Source organism: Mchenga conophoros, linkage group LG8 (assembly GCF_057382185.1).
Source record: "Mchenga conophoros isolate Kocher_MC1m ecotype Shallow Benthic linkage group LG8, M_conophoros_male_GT1.1, whole genome shotgun sequence".
Taxonomy (NCBI): Eukaryota; Metazoa; Chordata; class Actinopteri; order Cichliformes; family Cichlidae; genus Mchenga; species Mchenga conophoros.
This window is the reverse complement of record NC_140533.1, coordinates 31,207,606-31,229,461: the sequence shown is the minus strand read 5'-3', so window position 1 is coordinate 31,229,461 and position 21,856 is coordinate 31,207,606. Positions and strand designations below refer to the sequence as shown.

General features: G+C 43.4%; 1 protein-coding gene and 1 long non-coding RNA gene across 2 annotated transcripts; one reads left to right on the top strand and one right to left on the bottom strand.

Moving 5' to 3' along the window:
• The first annotated feature begins 8,238 nt into the window (after positions 1 to 8,238).
• Positions 8,239 to 9,564, top strand: LOC146569237 (D(1)-like dopamine receptor). Its single transcript, XM_085283467.1, has one exon. It carries the CDS (start codon positions 8,239 to 8,241, stop codon positions 9,562 to 9,564), a length of 1,326 nt encoding a protein of 441 aa, XP_085139593.1.
• Positions 9,565 to 10,431: 867 nt separating this feature from the next.
• On the bottom strand, positions 10,432 to 17,441 carry LOC146569236 (uncharacterized). Its single transcript, XR_014893539.1, has 3 exons — positions 17,345 to 17,441; positions 17,214 to 17,275; positions 10,432 to 12,331 (listed from the first exon to the last, which is right to left on the bottom strand). It is a non-coding gene; the product is annotated as an uncharacterized LOC146569236 (long non-coding RNA).
• Between the last annotated feature and the right edge of the window lie 4,415 nt (positions 17,442 to 21,856).

Sequence of the window (21,856 nt, the reverse complement as noted above, 5' to 3'; positions counted from 1 at the left end):
GGTAGGATTTGTAAAGAATTTATTCGTAAATCAGGGTGGAAAATAAGTATTTGGTCAATAACAAAAATACAACTCAATACTTTGTAACATAACTTTTGTTGGCAATAACAGAGGTCAAACGTTTACTATAGGTCTTTACCAGGTTTGCACACACAGTAGCTGCTATTTTGGCCCATTCCTCCATGCAGATCTTCTCGAGAGCAGTGATGTTTTGGGGCTGTCGCCGAGCAACGCGGACTTTCAACTCCCGCCACAGATTTTCTATGGGGTTGAGGTCTGGAGACTGGCTAGGCCACTCCAGGACTTTCAAATGCTTCTTACGGAGCCACTCCTTTGTTGCCCGGGCGGTGTGTTTTGGATCATTGTCATGTTGGAAGACCCAGCCTCGTTTCATCTTCAAAGTTCTCACTGATGGAAGGAGGTTTTGGCTCAAAATCTCACGATACATGGCCCCATTCATTCTGTCCTTAACACGGATCAGTCGTCCTGTCCCCTTGGCAGAAAAACAGCCCCATAGCATGATGTTTCCACCCCCATGCTTCACAGTAGGTATGGTGTTCTTGGGATGCAACTCAGTATTCTTCGTCCTCCAAACACGACGAGTTGAGTTTATACCAAAAAGTTCTACTTTGGTTTCATCTGACCACATGACATTCTCCCAATCCTCTGCTGTATCATCCATGTGCTCTCTGGCAAACTTCAGACGGGCCTGGACATGCACTGGCTTCAGCAGCGGAACACGTCTGGCACTGCGGGATTTGATTCCCTGCCGTTGTAGTGTGTTACTGATGGTGACCTGTGTTACTTTGGTCCCAGCTCTCTGCAGGTCATTCACCAGGTCCCCCCGTGTGGTTCTGGGATCTTTGCGCACCGTTCTCATGATCATTTTGACCCCACGGGATGAGATCTTGCGTGGAGCCCCAGATCGAGGGAGATTATCAGTGGTCTTGTATGTCTTCCATTTTCTGATGATTGCTCCCACAGTTGATTTTTTCACACCAAGCTGCTTGCCTATTGTAGATTCACTCTTCCCAGTCTGGTGCAGGTCTACAATACTTTTCCTGGTGTCCTTCGAAAGCTCTTTGGTCTTGGCCATGGCGGAGTTTGGAGTCTGACTGTTTGAGGCTGTGGACAGGTGTCTTTTATACAGATGATGAGTTCAAACAGGTGCCATTCATACAGGTAACGAGTGGGGGACAGAAAAGCGTCTTACAGAAGACGTTACAGGTCTGTGAGAGCCAGAGATTTTCCATGTTTGAGGTGACCAAATACTTATTTTCCACCCTGATTTACGAATAAATTCTTTACAAATCCTACCATGTGAATTCATGGATCACTGTTGCCAAAGTGCTTGCTCATAGGGGGTCATATGATTGTTGGGTTTTTCTCTGTATCTATGAGGCCTTGAGGCAACTTTTGTTGTGATTTGGTGCTATTCAAATAAAATTGAATTGAATAGAAAAACACATTAAGACAATAACAAAGTCAGCTTACTATCACCTCAAGAATATTTCAAGGATAAAAGATCTGATGTCTCAACAGGACCTGGAAAAACTAGTCCATGCATTCATCTTTAGTAGGCTTGACTACTGTAACAGCATCTTTACAGGTCTACCTTAAAAAAAAAAAAAAAAAAAAAAAAAAAAAAATATCAGTCAGACAACTACAGCTCATTCAGAACTCTGCTGCTCGAGTCCTCACTAAGACCAAAAAAGTGGACCACATCAGTCCAGCTCTGAGGTCTTTACACTGGCTGCCTGTCCGTCAGAGGATAGACTTTAAAGTCCTGATGCTGGTCTATAAAGCTCTGAATGGTTAAGGACCAAAATACATCAGTGACCTCCTGACCCAGTATGAACCTTCAAGATCCCTCAGGTCGTCTGGATCCGGTCTTTTATCAGTTCCCAGAGTCAGAACCAGACACGGAGAAGCTGCATTCAGCTTTTATGCTCCTTATATCTGGAACAAACTCCCAGAAAGCCTCAGATCAGCTGAAACACTCAGTTTATTTAAATCCAGGTTGAAGACTCACCTGTTCTCAGCTGCATTTGAATAAAGCACCAAATCCACACTTTTAAGCTTAAATTTCAAAACTAACATTTTAACTACTGATTTTATCTATTTCTGATTTTATATACTGTTTTGTTTGTTTGTTAATTAGTTGGTTTGTTTGATTGTTTTAATCAATTTAAATCATGCTTTTTACTTGTTTTTGTTTCTAATGTCTCTGTAAAGCACTTTGAATCACCTTGTTGTTGAATTGTGCTATACAAATAAACTTGCCTTGCCTAACAACAGCTGATCAAGCTTAAATGTGCTGCTGTTTAGCGCGACATCGCTGGTTTCCTCTTTCTGGCACAAAGTGGGCGATAAACAAACAAGAGAGAGAAGCTGATTAGCTGATCATTGATCAGTTTCATGATTGAAGTAGCAACAAGAGAGGGAGGGGGGAGGATGAGAGAAGAAGAAGCAGCTGCAGCGTAAACACAGAATAACTCCAGCTTTGTGTCTTTTTTCCATTCCAGCTGAAGTCCGGGACAAACTGTTCCTTTTCTCCTCAAATGAAATGCATAATATTTTCTCTGAATATGGGACGATTACATTTTTTAAGGAGCCGTTGACAACTCTACGAATCTTATGAATAAAATAAAGTTCACTATCAGTAACATCATAGCACCCACAGCTGTATAGAAACTCCGTCATGCTAGCTAGCACGCAGTACAAGTTAACTGACTGTAAAAAGTCAGCACAACGAAAATGAACTAAACGTGGTTTATATCTGACCCAGATAGACTGCAAGTCATAACTTCTTACCTGGAGTTCAGTTCACAGCCTCGGGGCTCTGCTCCTCCTGCCTCCCGTTTCCCCTCATCCACCTGCTGGCCTCTGTGGAAGCTCCACCACAGCCACCACCAAACAACAGTTGTTTTTACACATCGGCCAGCATCTGGCCAATCCACCACCTTTGATTGTTTCTGCCATTACAAGGAAGAAAAGAAAAAAAAAAAAAAAAAAAAAAACACACCCCACCATCGGCCCACCGAGCAAATGCCCGGTATGCCTGATGACCAGCTATGGTCGCACCATCAGGTGGCACGCGTGCACAGGGTTGCCGACCCCTGCAGTCCAGTATATAGAGACACGAGACGACGAGGCTCCAGTTACAGCAGTGCAAGTAAACAAACAATAACTATAAGAAGAGTAAGGAAATAAATATACACTTTAGGATCAATAATGATAATAGGATCAAGGGTAAAGGGATCAATAACAATTTAAAATTTACAGTTTGACGATTTAAAATCTCACACACAATATTTCATTCATAATGTTGTAAATCCAAGCCCATCAAGTATTCATAATCTGAATCCTGGGTTGTGCGAAATCCCAGAAATAAACCTTAGACAAACTGAACCTGTGAACTAAGGTGTAGGTCTGTTAGTTTATGTTGTGGTGATCCTCGGGTTGGGGGATGAGTGTTCATACTGGAGTGCAAAATTAAAAACATATGGAAGATGGACAAGAAAAGTTCAAAGCCATCAGGTGCTCAGTTTAGAAAAAATAGAAGAGGAGGAGAAACGAGCAAAAGATGCAGATAAGTAGATGTGTGATTGGATAATGGCAGGTCATCCTGAACCAATCAGAGTCAGAATACTTTATTAATCCCTAAGGAAATTATGTGGGTTACAGTTGCTCCAAGAAGAAATGGTAAAAATAGTAACAGACTAAACTCCAAACATGTATGAAATAGCACTAATATATACAGATCACTCAATTATAAATATCAAGGATTAACAGAGGTGATTGACGAGAATATTCCAGAGCAGAAAAGAGCGTGTGTAAAAAGGATGTAACTATTGCAGTGTTTACAGTGTGTTCGATGGAGGAGTTGTACAGGGAGACGGCCACGGGCAGGAATTACTTCCGGTGTCCTTCAGTGGTGCTCTTTGGTGACCTCAGTCTCTCACTGAGCGTGCTCCTGTGACTAGTCAGTACGTCATGGAGTGGGTGGGAGGTGTTCTCCATGATTGTCCTTATCTTGGACAACATCGGCCTCTCAGACACCACCCTAACAGAGTCCAGCTCCATCCCCACAACATTACTGGCCTTGTGGATCAGTTTATGGAGTCTGTTGGCATCTGTGACCCTCAACCACTCATAGCACTGACCACAGAGATACAACAAGAAAACATTAATTAGCAGGGATAGTGGAAACGTCTGTTTACGTTTGTAAGCCACTTAGCTATGATAGTAAACAGTAGACACTGATGTAGCCAACTGAATCTTTTGGACTGTTTCCAGCACAATATTAATTAATCATTGTCAATTTGTCTTTTTATCATTGTACAACGAATTATGATTGAGGGAGGGTTCACCCAGGGCGCCAAACAGGCTAGGACCGCCACTGCCCAGGACTCCCAGAAACCTGACAGCATCACAGGAAACATGAAGCCAGGCTGTGATGGTGACGTGTGTCCACCAGAGGGCAGAGTTTCACTGCCTTTGAGGCACCTGAGCTTTGAAGGAAAGAAAGACACCTGACAGCTTCAGTGACGTCACCAAAGTCTTAAAAACTGAACACGTGATCATGTTTCGAGCTTCTGTTTTCTTCCTAATATCTGGATAATTAATTGATAACTAATCTATTGACCGCGTGTTACTGGTGGCCCATCAGAGGTGTTCACATCTATATTTCATATCGTTTTCTTTTATGACAGAGGTTAAAGTTCAGCTTACGTCTCATCGCAGACTCAGTGTCCCACGTTTTATTATTATGGTGCTGATTATTAACAACAACCCAAAAATGGCAATAAAGGAAGAAAAAACATGCTTCAGAATTCAGCCTCTGTACATGCAAAATATTTAAATGGCTTTTATATGTAAATGAAAAACGAATAAAAGAACGAACAACACGAGTTTATAACGTATCCTTTTAATTATCGCGCCCACAAAAATATATGAATGAAACGAAACCTGTAAGTTAATTTTTCTTTGTCTGGTACGATAAACTTTTTTTCTATAATCCGCTGATGATGTTGGATTTTAAAACTATAGGTTTTTTTTTTTTAAAGAACTCTTATAAACGCCGGAGGTCACCGAGAGCAGCTGGGAAAGCAGTTTTATTTATAAGGTTCTGTGAGGCGAAGACTAAAGCTGTGCAGGACCGAGAGCGACACACAGCGAGGAAGTCTCAACAAACTGTTTCACGACCTGCAGGCAGGAAAGCTCAGTTCAGACTCACCTTCATCAAACGTGCGGCTCCGTGAGTGCGCTCGCTCTGCAGCAGCGAGGATCTGCACCTCCTCACTCCGAGGAGCTCTTCTCTGAAAGCAGCTGCTGTGGATCCGCATCAGACACACCTGAACTTGAAGAAAAACGGGAAACCTTCAGATTTCTGTCAAAGAAACCAACACAGAACTTAATTACTGCTCCAGCTGATCCCCGGGGGAAGTCGCGGGTCCATTAAAGGTAACGCAGACGGACACCTGAGAGACCCTGACAGGCACAGACAGGTGTGCGCAGCAGCAGCAGGGGTTCCGGTGTTCCAGATCAACTGGCGTTTAGATCAACTGGCGTTGGTCGAACAGATGTGTGGCAGTCTTGCGTTTCAGGAGCTCCTACCGACAAACCAGCAAAAAAACGCCAAATGTGTCATCTGTGACACTTGTGAGGTTGTCTCAAACACACTCCGTCAGTCTTGATGCTGTTGAACAACAAAATGTTTAAAAATGTGGCGAGTTCACCTGGTGATATCCTCATGCGCGACGCGATCGCGAAAACAGCAAACAAGTAACACCACGCCGTTGTTGTTCACAGGACAGCAAGAGTAAACGATCGGGAGACTCTTGTCGTCGTTATCGTTCCACTCGCACGGTTTATGTCACCGAATTCAGCGTTTTTGCTCCACAACTAAAGCGAGCAGTTTGCTCTGTGCACTAACATGGAGTCGAGTCAACCAGCGCCACCTCTGGCCAAGTGCCACAGCCTACAGCCAGATCAACTGGTGACACACATCTGCAGCACGTTTGAATTCGTGTCATGCACATTTGTACCTTTCAATTGTGTGTTTGTGCGTCATGCAAATAAACCTTTGAAATGAATGAAATGATATCATGTATTTATTATCAGCCTACATTTGTACAAAATGCCAAATGACATACACATAAGAATCACCATCCTGATATCAATACTTTTGCCCATAAGAAAAATGTCGTGAACAAATATATGACACACCAATATTTCACCAGTGTTGTAACTCACATGTCGCCAGCATAGTCTGCCTGTGTCTCCCCTCTGCAAACGCACATTTCAGAGTTGGATGTGATATACAGTCTGCATAAGTGTGGTCAATCCCATAACGATCCGTAAGGGGATGGCAGCTACGCTGAATGTACAGCAGTCACACAGTGATCAGCAATAAACAGTCCCCAAAACTTGCATATAATCCCCAATGTGGAGCCCATCTACTGACTACCACATAGCAGCTGGACCAGTCCCCAATGCAGGTCAGTCCACTGCTGCCACCTGTGGCCAAGTACCATAGCCTACCACTAGATTAACTTGTGACACACATCTGCACCTGCTGCTATGATCACATTGAGTAAAGGCTGAGTGGCTGCACTCACACGTGGTGCATCTAAATCTACCCACAAACATGTTGAAAGATGCAATGCCAGCAATGTGGATTGTCAACACTGACAACAATCAGTAAGCAAAGACAACAGGGATCATTTGTTTCTGTTTATTTAGCACCCACAACATTTGTAGTCGCCTTCTGCACAGGGGAAGTCCACACACACCGTGTGGTACCACTTTCCACAGAAGGTGCATTCAGTCTGCAAGATTGAATGAGATTGTCAGAGTCATTGTCTGACTGTTTATTACTAATCACTGTGTAACTGCTGTACATTCACAGTAACTGCCATCTCCTTATAAATGTTTATTAGATTGACCACACTTGTGCAGACTGTATATCACAACCAACTCTAACATGTTTGTTTGCAGAGGGCAGACACAGACAGACTACGCTAACGACATGTGATGTTACAACACTGGTGAAATATCAGTGTGTTCACGACATTTTTCGTATGGGCAAAAGTATTGATATCAGGATGGTGATTCTTATGTGTATGTCATTTGGCATTTTGTACAAATGTAGGCTGATAATAAATACATGATATCATTTCATTCATTTCAAAGGTTTATTTGCATGACGCACAAACACACAATTGAAAGGTACAAATGTGCATGACACGAATTCAAACGTGCTGCAGATGTGTGTCACCAGTTGATCTGGCTGTAGGCTGTGGCACTTGGCCAGAGGTGGCGCTGGTTGACTCGACTCCATGTTAGTGCACAGAGCAAACTGCTCGCTTTAGTTGTGGAGCAAAAACGCTGAATTCGGTGACATAAACCGTGCGAGTGGAACGATAACGACGACAAGAGTCTCCCGATCGTTTACTCTTGCTGTCCTGTGAACAACAACGGCGTGGTGTTACTTGTTTGCTGTTTTCGCGATCGCGTCGCGCATGAGGATATCACCAGGTGAACTCGCCACATTTTTAAACATTTTGTTGTTCAACAGCATCAAGACTGACGGAGTGTGTTTGAGACAACCTCACAAGTGTCACAGATGACACATTTGGCGTTTTTTTGCTGGTTTGTCGGTAGGAGCTCCTGAAACGCAAGACTGCCACACATCTGTTCGACCAACGCCAGTTGATCTAAACGCCAGTTGATCTGGAACACCGGGCCCGGCTAGAGTGTCTGTGGCTCTCTGCAGGTACCCTCCCACAGTGGGACACACACGTCGGGTCGGCTGGTGCTTCTGTCTACCTGTTAGCCCTGCGACGGGTGGAGACATGTCCAGATGGTGCCTGGGTCTGCTCCTGAGAACCGGATCACTCGTTAATGAAACTGCTGTTTCCAAAGTTTGTTAAACAGTGGGTGGAAGTGTTTGTTTCTCCCGTGACCTGTTAACACGAGAGCAGACGTCTTTGGCACATTAAAAACATAAAGAAACTGAAGCAAACGAACTCGGCGTGAACTTTCCACGCTTCGGTTCAGATATTTCACTTCAGCCTGGAGGTGATTTTGTTTCGGGGTTGTTGTTTTTTTGGTTGTTCTTTTACAGACCGAAACATTTGAAGTGTGCGTTTCACGTGCGCTATATATAAGTGTTGAAGAGCTCTGAGCTCGCGTGGATTCAGTATACCTCAGGGAGGGACAGTCCAAGTGTCCATGGAGACTTTCTACAACCACACGCGGAACCAGCGGCAGGACCAGAGCCAGCACCCAGTGGTCACGGCGGCAGCGGACAGCCCCGCGCACGGGAGTGACCTCAGCCTCCGCGCGCTCACCGGATGCGTCCTGTGCGTCCTGATCGTGTCCACGCTGCTGGGGAACGCGCTGGTGTGCGCCGCCGTCATCAAGTTCCGCCACCTTCGCTCCAAAGTCACCAACGCCTTCGTCATCTCTCTGGCCGTGTCCGACCTGTTCGTGGCCGTGCTAGTGATGCCGTGGAGGGCCGTGTCCGAGGTGGCCGGCGTCTGGCTGTTCGGCCGCTTCTGCGACACGTGGGTGGCGTTCGACATCATGTGCTCCACGGCCTCTATCCTCCACCTGTGCATCATCAGCATGGACCGCTACTGGGCCATCTCCAGCCCGTTCCGCTACGAGCGCAGGATGACGCGCAGGTTCGCGTGCGTGATGATCGGTGTGGCGTGGACGCTGTCTGTACTCATCTCCTTCATTCCCGTGCAGCTCAACTGGCACCGCGCGGGCGCGCAGAACGCCACGGACCCGGGGGACTGCAACGCGAGCCTGAATCGCACCTATGCCATCTCCTCTTCCCTCATCAGCTTCTACATCCCCGTGCTCATCATGGTGGGCACGTACACGCGCATCTTCCGCATCGCGCGCACGCAGATCCGGCGGATCTCGTCGCTAGAAAGGGGCTGCCGCGCTGTGCACCGGCGGGCCCGCGCCTCCGCGCACGAGGAGAGCTCTCTGAAGACTTCCTTCCGCCGCGAGACCAAAGTGCTGAAGACGCTGTCGGTCATCATGGGCGTGTTCGTGTTCTGCTGGCTGCCGTTCTTCGTGCTCAACTGCATGGTTCCCTTCTGCCGCCTGGAGCGCCTGGGCGCGCCGCCCTGCGTCAGCGACACCACGTTCAGCGTGTTCGTGTGGTTCGGCTGGGCCAACTCGTCCCTGAACCCGGTCATCTACGCCTTCAACGCAGACTTCCGGAAGGCCTTCTCCACCATCCTGGGCTGCAGCCGCTACTGCGCCACCTCGGCGGTGGAGGCGGTGGACTTCAGTAACGAGCTGGCGTCCCACCACGACACCACCCTGCAGAAGGAGGTGTGCGCTGCGCCGACAGAGCTCGAGCGCGACTTCGATAAAGTTTCGGCCACTTCCGTTGATTCCAGGAACCGCCGGAACTTGCTGCTGCCCGCCATCCTGCGGCACGAGTGCGAGGCCGAGATCTCTCTGGACATGATGCCCTTTGGACACGATGCACCGGCAGACTGTTACGTGATACCCGGTCAAGTCCAGGACCTGTGAGCAGACCGGGATTAACCTTTGACCTTCTGCTTGTGACTTTAAATGAGGGGATTTTTTTCCTGTTGTCGGGTCATTTAAGTGTGGATGATTTTTCCATCAAACATTTGAGAGGATGTAAAAAAATGGATACTCATCATTATCATCATCATCCCGACTTCAGATTGAAGGCAGGAGGTCGTCCTGTATTTGTCACTGAGCTCTGTTATGCTCATTCCCAATATTCCAACATCTGGACATAAAAACAGATGACAGAGTTTGTCCGAGTCACTGGAACGCCTTACCATTTCCTGTTAACGCTCTTTATACATTAAACTCTTTGCTTGAGACTCACTTAGTCTCTTTCATTTGGACCAAATCTCCACAGTTTTGGTTCCTCTGGTACTTTCCCCACCACCACGTGAAGCTCGAGAAGATCCGACGAAAAGCACAAATCCAAAATGATCCATTGAGTCAAACAGGCAATTGTGTGTTTGTCAAATGTCATTTGTTGGAATTCTGCTCAAATCTGAATTTTAAAAACAAACCTCATCCTGCTTTATGATCACTGAGTTTATCTTCTAAATCCTGATTTCAGTGTTAAAGTTCATGATTGATCACACAGACTAACAACTAATCAGTTGTTGCTACCACGACATGATGACAAATACTTTTACTGATATATTTGGTGTCCAGTATTCGGACACTGCATGGACCCATTCGTGGCTCTGATGACGTGTTTATGGCTCAAGAGTTAGGAGTTCGCCTTGTAATCGGAAGGTTGCCGGTTCGAGCCCCGGCTCAGACAGTCTTTGTCGTTGTGCCCTTAGGCAAGACACTTCACCCGTTGCCTACTGGTGGTGGTCAGAGGGCCCGGTGGCGCCAGTGTCCGGCAGCCTCGCCTCTGTCAGTGCGCCCCAGGGTGGCTGTGGCTACATGTAGCTGCCATCACCAGTGTGTGAATGTGTGGATGACTGGATATGTAAAGCTTTGGGGTCCTTAGGGACTAGAAAAAGCGCTGTACAAATACAGGCCATTTATGTGTTACAGCCCACGCAGGGAGATCAGGGATTTTTGTAATGAAATAAGTGAAACAGACACAATTTATATGTTCGTGACTTTTTTTCCCTCTCTTGTCATAGCAAAAAATAAATAAATAAATAAATTAAAAAAAAAAAAAAAAAAAAAAAAACACCCAACAGTCATAAACAATCTTTAAAATAATTCATCCTTTACATCAGCACTGTAAAAACAAGATTTTTCTGTCACCGAGTTTTCAGTTTATAGTAAAATGTAAAATTGTGTTTACAGCACCGCTCACAGGCTTTTCCTCTCACTGTTAAACCGATAACTCTTTAAAGGTACTTCTTTCCTTTAGCAGATCAATTTAATCAAAGATTCTTTGCTCAAGAATCCTTCATCTTTGTTTGAATCTGCAGCTGCTGAACAACAATACTGTGCACTTAATAACAGACACAAATGAGGTTAAATATCTCAGGAACGTCAGGAGTGTCTGTCAGAGACTTTAAATGGCACCAAGCTAACAGGGTGAATGTCGGGAATGAGGGGAAAATCCGTCCTGATTGTTCTCTGCTCTCGTTAGTGACACTGTCTGGATGGCACACATCATCACACATAAACTAATAAAGTTGTGTGATGTAATACAAATGACCTTAAACTCACAGATATCGATGGTGGTTTGAATTTAAACCTAAGCCCTGACTTGTACTTGATGCCCACAGATTGAAAGCTGTTTGATGTGAGTGTTCAGACCCACTGACTGAACCTCCCTTTGATATGGTAAAGATGGAGGACAGATCATTAATAACAATTACATCATTAATTTTGGCATCTAATTGGCCCTTCAGGTAATTGCAGGCTGTTGGAGTTTGTACATGCAAATTGAATGTGAAGCTGAACAAAAGCCAGATGAGCGTTTCCACGATGGAGTTTGCTGGAAAGCTTTGGGCTGCTGGTTGTCGGTGAGCTGAGGCAAAGCTCTGCAGACTCACAGAGACGGAAAACCTTTTCTAACAGCTCGTTGCAGACGGAGCAGGAACTGTGAGATAAAGGATTATTACAAACCGCGATCATGCAAAGCTCCTTTAGCATAGTCCAAGAATGAAATTGAGCACAATAATTGCACTTTAAAGTTACTGTCATGTTGCTGTTTGAAGCTTTGGATCAGTTCAAGATTAATGTCAGTATTTCATTTAAATCTTCCTCACTGTGTTAAGGTGAGGGAGAGCCAGACTGTTGTTTTACTGCACAGGAACCCGACAAGTACGCGACTTTAATGTTAAATGTAGGACAAAGGTGAAGGCAGCAGCATCACCACGCTTCCAAAATACTGAGATTTGAGGGGGAAATGCAAATTTTCATCAACAGTCAAAAAAGAAAAAAGGAAATTCAACAACCAAACTCAAGTCTGGCTTCAATGTCACCTCCAAAAATGTCCCTGGGTGGAGATGTGGAACAGGTGGAGCGCTGTGATGTTGAGTGGATCCAGATGGAGAGGTCAGAGCTGATTAGCATTCAGAGTCAAGGATGAAGGTCACAGAGAGCCCTGAGAAAGGAAGTTGGGTGATCCGAGGCAGCTTGCAGGTGTCCTCTGGAGTGTCTCTCACTGATCCTGAAAACATGAACTCAGAGAAGAAATCGCTGCAGAGATTTCACCACGTTTGTTGTTCTGACTGACAGACACCGAGCAGCCAATCCCAGCACACCAGGGTCCAGCATGGCGCTGAAAGTGTGGCGCTCCATCTCTCAGAAACATGTACAACAGGAAAAGCTGAAAATCAAAAATCATATTAACCACAAACTTTTCAGGTCATTAACAGCAAACACAGAAATCTGTTTGTGCCATTATGGAAATGTTTCACTCTTTTATAAAACTGCAGCTCTTTCTACCCGATGAACATCAGTCAGCCCAGACTGAAATGTTACATGTGTGAGGCAGACACGTAATAAACAAGCAGAGAAACCATGTTGCACAGTCACATGATCATTGCAGCCTGTGTAATGCTCAACTACTGCATCAACAACTTGATTTTCAGCCCAGTGCATGCCCACAAATCTCACTTATTCCCTGCAGTAATCAGCCATGTACAGGCTGTGAAGTTGGAATTTGCTCCAATCAGAAACTTCTGGAAATAAAGCATATGATGCATAGTGGGTGGGTCCAGCACTGGCAGAAATCAGAGAGAAATATCTTAATAGTAATATGCACAATTAACAAGCACCCTGAATCGGATAATTGAAGAAGTAAAACTTCTTCCAGGCGATGAAGTGCCAGAAATCCAAACTCCATTTGAATATGCAACAGATCTTTGAGATGTTTGTGTTGCCTTCAGATTGCTCTAAACAGTTGTTAGTCTGCACTCAGTCAGTGAAAACTGCTCCACTGTTCCCAATATCAATATGGAGTCTCCATCAGGTTCAGGACTATGTGAAACCTCTTGAGTGCTTATAGCAGCAGCATCAAGGCAACTGAGCAAATCACAAATTTATCCAAGTTTGTGCTCATAAATCAGCAGGATGACACGATGAAACGCTGTCGTCTGCATATAACATCTGTAATATATTTTAATCTAAGAGGTATGATGACCAGAATCTGTTATCCAAGCTGAGGTTTTAAGTACAGTCATCTTCCACTTCCCTCACCTATGGTGTGCCACAAGGTTCTGTATTGAGGCCCTTATTATATACATAATGCTGATTCAACGTTTCAGTTATGGACGTTCTTCTGTCACATTACATTCAGAGCTCTGTGCACTCAAACACGCATCACTATGCTTATGTTTAACATAATGAAGATGTGACTACGACACCTCATTGGTCAGCTTTTTGCCTTCTTTGATGACATTGTTAAATAAACAGAACAAGTGCTCAGTATTGCACTAGCTTCCCCTGTTTGAAGCTTTTGTTCCACATGTAGAAATGTTGCTGCAGCAGAGGTGAAAGGTTGCACAGAGAAACACAACCACACTTAAGAGCTCTTTGTGACACATTCTTTCATCTCCAGGAGAAAGCGGCCAGGATTGTGCTCATGCCTCCTTTCATTCGATCTCTGAAGTCACTCAGTGCCAATGCTGGCGTTTCAGTGACAGCCAGGCGGATCGCCAGAGAAGATTAACAGTGTTCGTCTTCTCCGAGGTATTCAAGTGTTTGCATAAAACACATACAACCACATGGAGGGAAAACATGAAGAGAAGAAACCAACAAATTCAACGATAGGGGAAACTCCCATTTCAAAATGTGTTCAAAATCAGAGCGCTTAGAATAAAATAGAGTAGATTTGATTCATTTCTTCTGCCTTCATGATATAACAAAAAATATAATGTAAAATCAGTAATTTAGTAAAAAGGATACTGTACTCAAATATACAGATTAGTGTCTAATTACATCTTCCATTAACCGGACCCATATAATTAATCTAGAATAAATATCAGTGGGTTGGCAGTTTGTGGAAGCCACTATATCTGAATACAGTGGAGGGAAAGGACATTTGCCTTGCAACTAATGGTGTTTTACGTATGTGGTGCTAGAGAGCGGAGATGCAATGTGCAAACCGAAGGAGAAAGAAGTCACAGGTGTTTGCGTGAAGGTACATTTAGAGATTCATTCTGCACCGTCATACCCTACATTTTATCCCCTTCACAAAAACACAAGGAAAGAGAACGCCACTGGCATCTTATTAAAATGTTGTCTTCATTTAAGTCAGAGCTCTAACACAAAAACATGCTCCCAGGTCAGACACGTGACCCTCTCATCTCTGGAAAGCTGACAAGCGCAGCCAGCAGCCAGTTCTAAGCTAACATTAGGCTCCAATGCCCTAACAGTCACTTTCCGGCTGATAAATCGTTCAACTGCGTCTCACCTGGCATTGAAAGCTGAGGTAAACAGCGGACTGACTGCCTTCTACAGTTGAAATTTAAGGTTGTGTCTCTGACAGATGAAAATAAGTTATCCTAGCTACTGTAGCCAGGCTTACGCAAATAAGTTTCTGGAGGTAATTCAATAGAATTCTGCAAGCTGCTGACATCTGTTAAACTTTGACATACTGTAGCTTTAATTGTCAGGCCATGGTTTGACTTTGGGATCTGGGGTCTTGGTTGAGTATTTTCAGTGCATTTGAGTTATTCTCACCATTTTAAGTCTTGAGTTGTAGTTGCTTTAGTGTTGCCTTTCACTTCATTATGCTTTTCATCATCATTCATCCAATGTGACAGAATCACGTGACCTGCAAGACAACCTTTGTGTCCATGCATATCAGCCAGTTTAAAGAAAGTTGGAACCCATCACCTCTGACCGTGATGGCGTCAGGTTCAGCCAGTTAAGGCCAAGTCTGCCTATGCTGAATGTGTAAACGTCAAAGTGTCTGACATTGTCCACAAAAACCTAAAGCTGACCTAATGACTGGTTGCCCAGTAAAAGACTGGAGAACAGATTTTGTTGTTATAGTGCATTTAATGACCACATGATGCATGGAGGCCCAGGCTCAGCTCATCAAGTTGACCTGACACACACACACGGTTTCAACCTAACTTTATTCTTTCATGAGTTATTTACACATTTCTCTTTCTTCACAGTCATTGACATGTTGAAGAGGTTTTCACGTGAGGAGTGGATCGAAATTGTGTTGATATCTGGTGAACGCAGTAACCGGGTCATTGCAGCAGATTTCAATGCAAGACACCTTACGAGACCACCCATCTCCCATGCTACAGTCAGCAAACTGCTGGCTAAGTTTCGTGAAACTGGTTCAGTGTTGGATTTGCCAAAATGTGGACGCAAGAAAACTGTCACTAATGAAGAAACATCAGTGGCTGTTCTAGCTTCATTCAGCAAGAGCCCACAGCGTAGCACTCGCCGCATGTCCACATGTTCTTTTAATCAAGAGCTTTCCTGCATTTTTTCCAAAATATTTATTTATTGGCTATGCTATATTTTGCCTGCAACAGGCAGATGATTGTGGTCTTTGGTGAACTTTGCTCAGTGGGGAAAATCGCTAGGATTTAGGACATGGATTCAGCTTAACACTGTAATACATCTAAAACTTCTGTCCAAAATTTTGGGATTTCTGGACATTCACATAGGCAATGCATCAGTGTACCTTTATCCCCACATTGTTTAATAAAGTTGGGGTGATACATGTTCTAATATATACTGGATTAGATTAAATCGGGTGTTTATAGATTGTGTTTGGGCTTTCAAGTAGGCTTTTTGACATTCCGCTGTGGTTATTCTACACTTTAAGTCTTGACACCATTCAAATCTTTTTTTTTTTTTTCTGAGGACGTTTGAGAGCTGTCCCTGGGGTTGTTATAAAGACGGGATATTAAACCCTTCATCAGCTGATGGTTTATTGCTGTGTCCTTTAATGAGTTTAGAGTGGGCAGTGTTAGGGATTTGAGTTTTTGAAATGAAGCTTCTGATCTGTAGAAATGTTTGGTTGCAATGCCAAATTTCCATGTCAAGTCATTAAAGCACATTAGGGTGTCCTTGTCAAATAGGTCTGCAACTTTACACAAACCTCTGGCAGCCCACATTTTAAAACCAGAATCTTTCCAACCAGGGTCAAAGGCCTTATTGCCCCAAATCGGTGAGAATTAGGATAGTGCTCCTGTTTCATTTTTAAGCTTAAGTGCATCAAACCAGACACAAATGGTATTTTTAACAAACGGATTCAATGCATCTTTCAGATCTCACACACACACACTTTTGTGGAGTACAGGTAAGAACTGAGCAGTAAGGGGGTAGTGCTTGGCCTTTCTAAATTTACCCAGGATAAAGTTGTCGTTGAAAACCAGCATGAAGCTATAGAGAGCAGATGACATTTTAATGCTATCCAAATTAAAGAGCTCAGTTCCCCAGCTACTCAAAACAATTTACCCTACAACATCTCTGGGTATAAAATTAGTCAAGCCAAATCGGCCATCCTCTTAACATTCTCAGAGAATTAAACCACCCATTCAAACAACCGTTCAAGTTGCCTGAGACAGTCTTACCCGTGTGTGTGTGTGTGTGTGAGATAAATATAAAAAAAATTCACTCCAAAGATAGATGATTTGGCATGTGCAAACCATGCTCCAACAATCAACTCTGTTGTTGAATCAATTGATTGACTATGCCGCCAATCTCTGATTGGACGCGTAAACATTCCTCTTTAGTCCTCCAGATGACTTCTTCACAAAGGCAAAAAAAATACGCACCAAATTCATTTGGAATAACAGACGAGCCAGACTATGCCTATCGTTACTATATCTTCGATAGGGGAAGTCTCTGTATTCCAAGCCTCATGCTTTCCTGCATTTTTAATGCAAAAAAACAAAACAAAAACAAAACCACACTGTACACACTTTCCACATCAGCTGAAGTTTGACCCAAGAGTTAGTATAATTTGTAGAATTTAAGATGGTGGAATTGCCAAGGGTACACAAGATCAGAAACTGCATTTGTTTAAATGTATAAAAATGAATGAGATTCCCCATACCAGATCGGTAAAGGCCTGGGTTAACGATCAGTTCTGTTTTTTATTGCTAGCACTTCTAGCACTGGCAGTTACAGCTGGGCTAGTTTGCCCTGAATTAAAAGATTTCAACTAAATGTAAGCTTGTAAAACAAAGTTAATTTAAGCTTCTGGGCATTCTGAAGTTGAAGGAATAGCTTACCTTTCATTGTTACAGAGAAACAAGATCCACTGCTGAAAAGCAGGAAACAAATGCAGGAAACCCTGTGAAAAAACAAACAAGTCTCTGTAGATAAACTACTAAATCAGACAGCATTAAATTTCACTACTCACTTCAAAACAAGCTTGAGCCCCATGTCTAACTCAAAAAGCAGCACGAGTCATCTACAGCAAGTCGGGATGAAAAACATGAGGGCGCTGCAGGTTTGTGCTTTAACTGGTGTGTGGTTGCTGTTCGCTTTATATTGGTGCAGTTGCAATTACAGTGATTAACCACACCTGGTAAAACCTGCATTTAGCTTGCAACTTGGAAGTGTTTTACCTATCTACTGAACAGTTAGGAGCAAATGAGCGTAACCATCCAAGGGGAACAAGTTGTCAACCTAATCTTATATTGTTTATATACTGCCTGCTTTTTCTTTTCTTTTTTCAAACAGTCAATATGTCAAAATCTTCAGGTTAGTATTGTGGAACTTTGACTTAAAAATGAAATATTGGAATAAATTGAAAATCTAAGATAACATAAAAGCTATTTTTAAAAAACATTTCTGACTTACACTTTTGTTTTTTCCCAGTGCAGGAAACAAGCCTCCATAGATATGACCTATGATTCTGAACGTACAATTCTTAGGTTTTAATGAACACTTAAACTTAATTTAGATTATGTTTCAAAAACCAACATATAGCACTGAGTTTGCATTGAAAATATACCTCATATCGGTATATCTAAATCCTACAGCTATGCTAATGTTGTGCTAAAAATTCATAGGACATTTACGGTTGCACATCTGAGGCCTTACAGCATCAACAAAACCAGCTAATGTTAGCTCAGCTCAAACTTGAGTGTTGTGGTTGCAGAGAGCGGGCTGGCAAGGTTCGTCAGCCAGCAAGATAGTTATGGGTTATTCAGGAAATTCATGTTCACCAAATCAGAAAAGAAAAAAAAAAAAAAAAAAAAGGTGAACAAAACTAACTCGACTTTCTTCTTACTGTTCAATACACAGTTGTAAGAAACCTGATGTAGGAACATATGATGGGTTTACTCATGCCAGCAATGTTTTTGTGTTACTTGGGGAGCGGCTTAGACACAGGAATGTATTTTCAGCTCACTAGCAGTAGAAGTTTGGCACCCAGTTATCCTGCTGCATTTATTTACAGGCCATAATACCCATTATTCAGTGAACATTATTGTATTTAGAAGATTTGGTTCACGGTCCGTAGAGTTGGCAGCACACTGCAACATCTAAAACCAAGATGATTGACAATCAATGCAATTTTTCTTTTGTTTAATGTTTGAAGACATCAGTTCTTGCACAGCTGAGGGTCAGCATCACCTGCAGAAACAAAGAAAAATTACCACACAGGTTTTGATTGTTCAAGTGCTAGATGCTTATAAGTAGCCCCTTACCTCAGATCCACGGCTCTTGAAACTCAGTCTCAGGGAAACTCTAGATACTGTGTCAGAGGAAAAGGAACGACTATATCATCAGAGTATTTAGAGAAAGAAAGGGCTTCTCTTCCCCGCTGGTAGCCATTCCCAGACTGGACGATGTACGATGAAGGAAATATGGGAGGTGCTGCGACCATTCCCAGTGGCACGCTGTAGGTATACAAGCCACTGAAGTCAGGGAAAGACTTGGATGGCAGCCATCTCTGAGAATCGAGAGAAAGGGCTCCTCCTACAGGAGCAGTAACCCAAGGAACGCCACCAAGAAATGAGGATCCATAAAAGCCTCCAGCACCATCCCCTCCACCTCCGAAGCTGCTAGTCCCTACCCCTCCAGTATCAGAAGTCCAGTCATCACCAAATTGATCTGAAACTAGAAACAGATTTCACACAGTTTCTTTTAATTTTTAATTTAAAAACAGAAAATCCAAGTTTTAAAGTCTAAGTCAAGAAATGAAATAAAGGCTTTATCAAGTAAAACAGTTTCAGAAGACCTCAAAATCTACATTCCTGCTGCAGCTACAGACCAGTTATCATAGACACTTGCCTTGAATAACTGTAGGGAAACAAGCTGCTCTGCTGAACAGCAGGAAGCAAACCCAAGAAACCCTGTTAAGATAAAAGTTCTCTATAAGTACAAGTATGCAAACGAAATCACTAAACAATAAAGCTCAAAACTAACCTGAGAAACAGGTCAAGCACCATGTTTAAATCTCAAACTGCACCACAGTTCAGCTACAACAGGTCAGAAGTAACAGTCTGACAGATGCTATCAGCAGAAGCTCTGTGCTAAGTGCTTATATTTGTGCTCTGCCTCTTCAGAATGAACTTCACCTGGTCCCAGTCAGTCACTGATTAATGCTGCATTCAGTTCAGCTCAGACTTTGAACATTTCTGATCTCCTCTTTGAAAGACCGTTGGATTGAGTGGGAGACGTAACCGTGGACAGTGAGTGTGAAATTATCCAGTCAAGCTGAGCTCAGACCATAATATAATCTTCTACACGTATTCTCATGTTTTGTAAGGATTCTTCAAAACCCTCAAAGTAATAATAAAGAATAAATCTTAAAGCTGCACAGAGTTGTTCTTTTATTATTCTACTTTTCATGCAAATTTCCAAATGCAGCCCGGCCTGAAGGGTGCAGATGGAGTCCAGAGCTCTTACATACATGCTAACAATATCAGCAGCAGCAGCAGATTCAATTCAGTCTTATTTATGCAGCGCCAAATCACAACAACAGTCGAGGCGCTTAAGGTAGACCCTACAATAATACATACAGAGCACTTTGGCAACAATGGGAAAGAAAAACGGGAAGGAACCTCCAGCAGAACCAGGCTCAGGGAGGGGCGGGGCAAAGAAGAGGCTGAAGAGCTGGTGAAGGGGGACATATTCTGTTTATTTGAAGCTACTAGGGTAGCTTTGCATGAATGACAGTTCAAAAATAATCTTTCTCTGGGAGCTAGTCTAGAGTCTGATGGTTATTTTGCTAGGAACCTGAAACATGAGATGATTTAGGATGAGGCCACCCTGAAGTGTCCCTCAGTCACATACAGGTATCACATCTGGTTTCCAAGAAACTAAGATGCTGATGACAAAGATAGTTGGAGGCTTTAAAAGTGAAACTTTACAAACCAATGCATGATATATGACGGTGATTACGCCTCGCCATCTTTAATATACAGTCTGTGGTTTGTGACCTATGATGTGACTTGAAATGTGCTTCGAAAATGCCACAAAAACCTGATGAATCCTTTAATTAGCACCATTTTGGTCCAGAGTCAATGAGGCGTTCACTGTCAGCTGCTGGTTTCTTCCCAGTCTGCACAGAAACACTGAAACGGGCACAACGAGCAGCTTCCACATATCCAGTCAGACAGCACCACATGCATCATTCACACACAGAGGAGAACAGTCGGAGCTCATTCACCCTGCAGGTTTTACAGTCTGAAAAAATCCAACTGTTCTTTGATTTCCAGGGTTGAAAGTTTCGATTCTGCAGGACTAAAAAGAAAACGTTTCAAGATGATTTAGGTTATGAATCTGAACTCATGGATGGAAAGCGACCCCCCCCCCCCCCCCCCCCCCCACACACACACACACACACACAGCTGAGGTTTGAGACTTCACTCTCCGGCAGTCATTGTAAAAAAAAAAAAAAAAAAAAAACACATTACATGCTCAGTGATTTTAAACCAGCATCAGCTCTATGGGAGGCTTTTTCAACTCTTGCCCACAAAATGACCTCATGTTCTGGTGCAAACTTCTGTTATTAAACCTGTCTGCTGAGCATTCGCCTGCTCTACTATTTGAATGAGCTCAGTGTGAAACATAGCTCTGTCTTAAAAGGTGCAAAGCAAAAAACCCCAACAGGGAAACAACAGGGAAACCTTTTTGGAAAGCTTGTTAATGTGAGTCCAGCTTTTAGCCCAGAAATCTTCTCATTCTCACTCATTTGGGTCATTAAGGAAAACTGAACTTTCTATCAGCACTTCCTGTTTGTAAGCTAACAGTGGGCGAGCAGTCAGCCACCACGAGGATGTTCTGAACAGGTTTAAAGCGTCATTATCTTTGTTCTGCTGCATGTGGATTACAGACCTGATCAGAACAGTGATTTGAACGCTCTCATGCTGCCCGCAGGAGGAGATTCCACATATTTATGATACATTTCTCGTTTCACAGAAAAGAGAGCCGATCAGTCTGCATCAAAATAAAATTCAGAGCTGATTGTTTTTGCAAACTTACACAGTTCCTGATGTGATCACTCTCTCCAGTTCACCTACATTACCTTAGTTAAGCTAACAGCCGTCGCTTCAATCAGAGTTCAGAAAAATGAAAACTCAATGAATCTGGACTCTAGAAAGGAAATAAATGAATAAGAATTAGTGACGTTGTGTGTTTTGTTGCTTTGTTCAGCTTCAAACAGGATTTCATGTTAGCTTAGCATTTCAGCTATAAAACAGGGGCCCGTTCTTCGTACGTCGCTCACTACATCCAAGACCAAACCATCGCGCTAACCGTGAGCTCGCTAATCCGGTTCCCCGAACACACCTGTTGTTGACGATTAGTACAGCTGGACGCAGTAATGTGACATCACTGGGTGTCGTAAAAGGGGCTACGCATCGATAGTAGAAACATTGATCGGCAACCCGCTGATTGGTCGGCGAAAATGTCGAAGGAG

What these genes read in the sequence shown, in the direction of transcription:
- LOC146569237 (XM_085283467.1), top strand. Translation starts at nt 8,239, where the DNA reads ATGGAGACTTTCTACAACCACACGCGGAACCAGCGGCAGGACCAGAGC.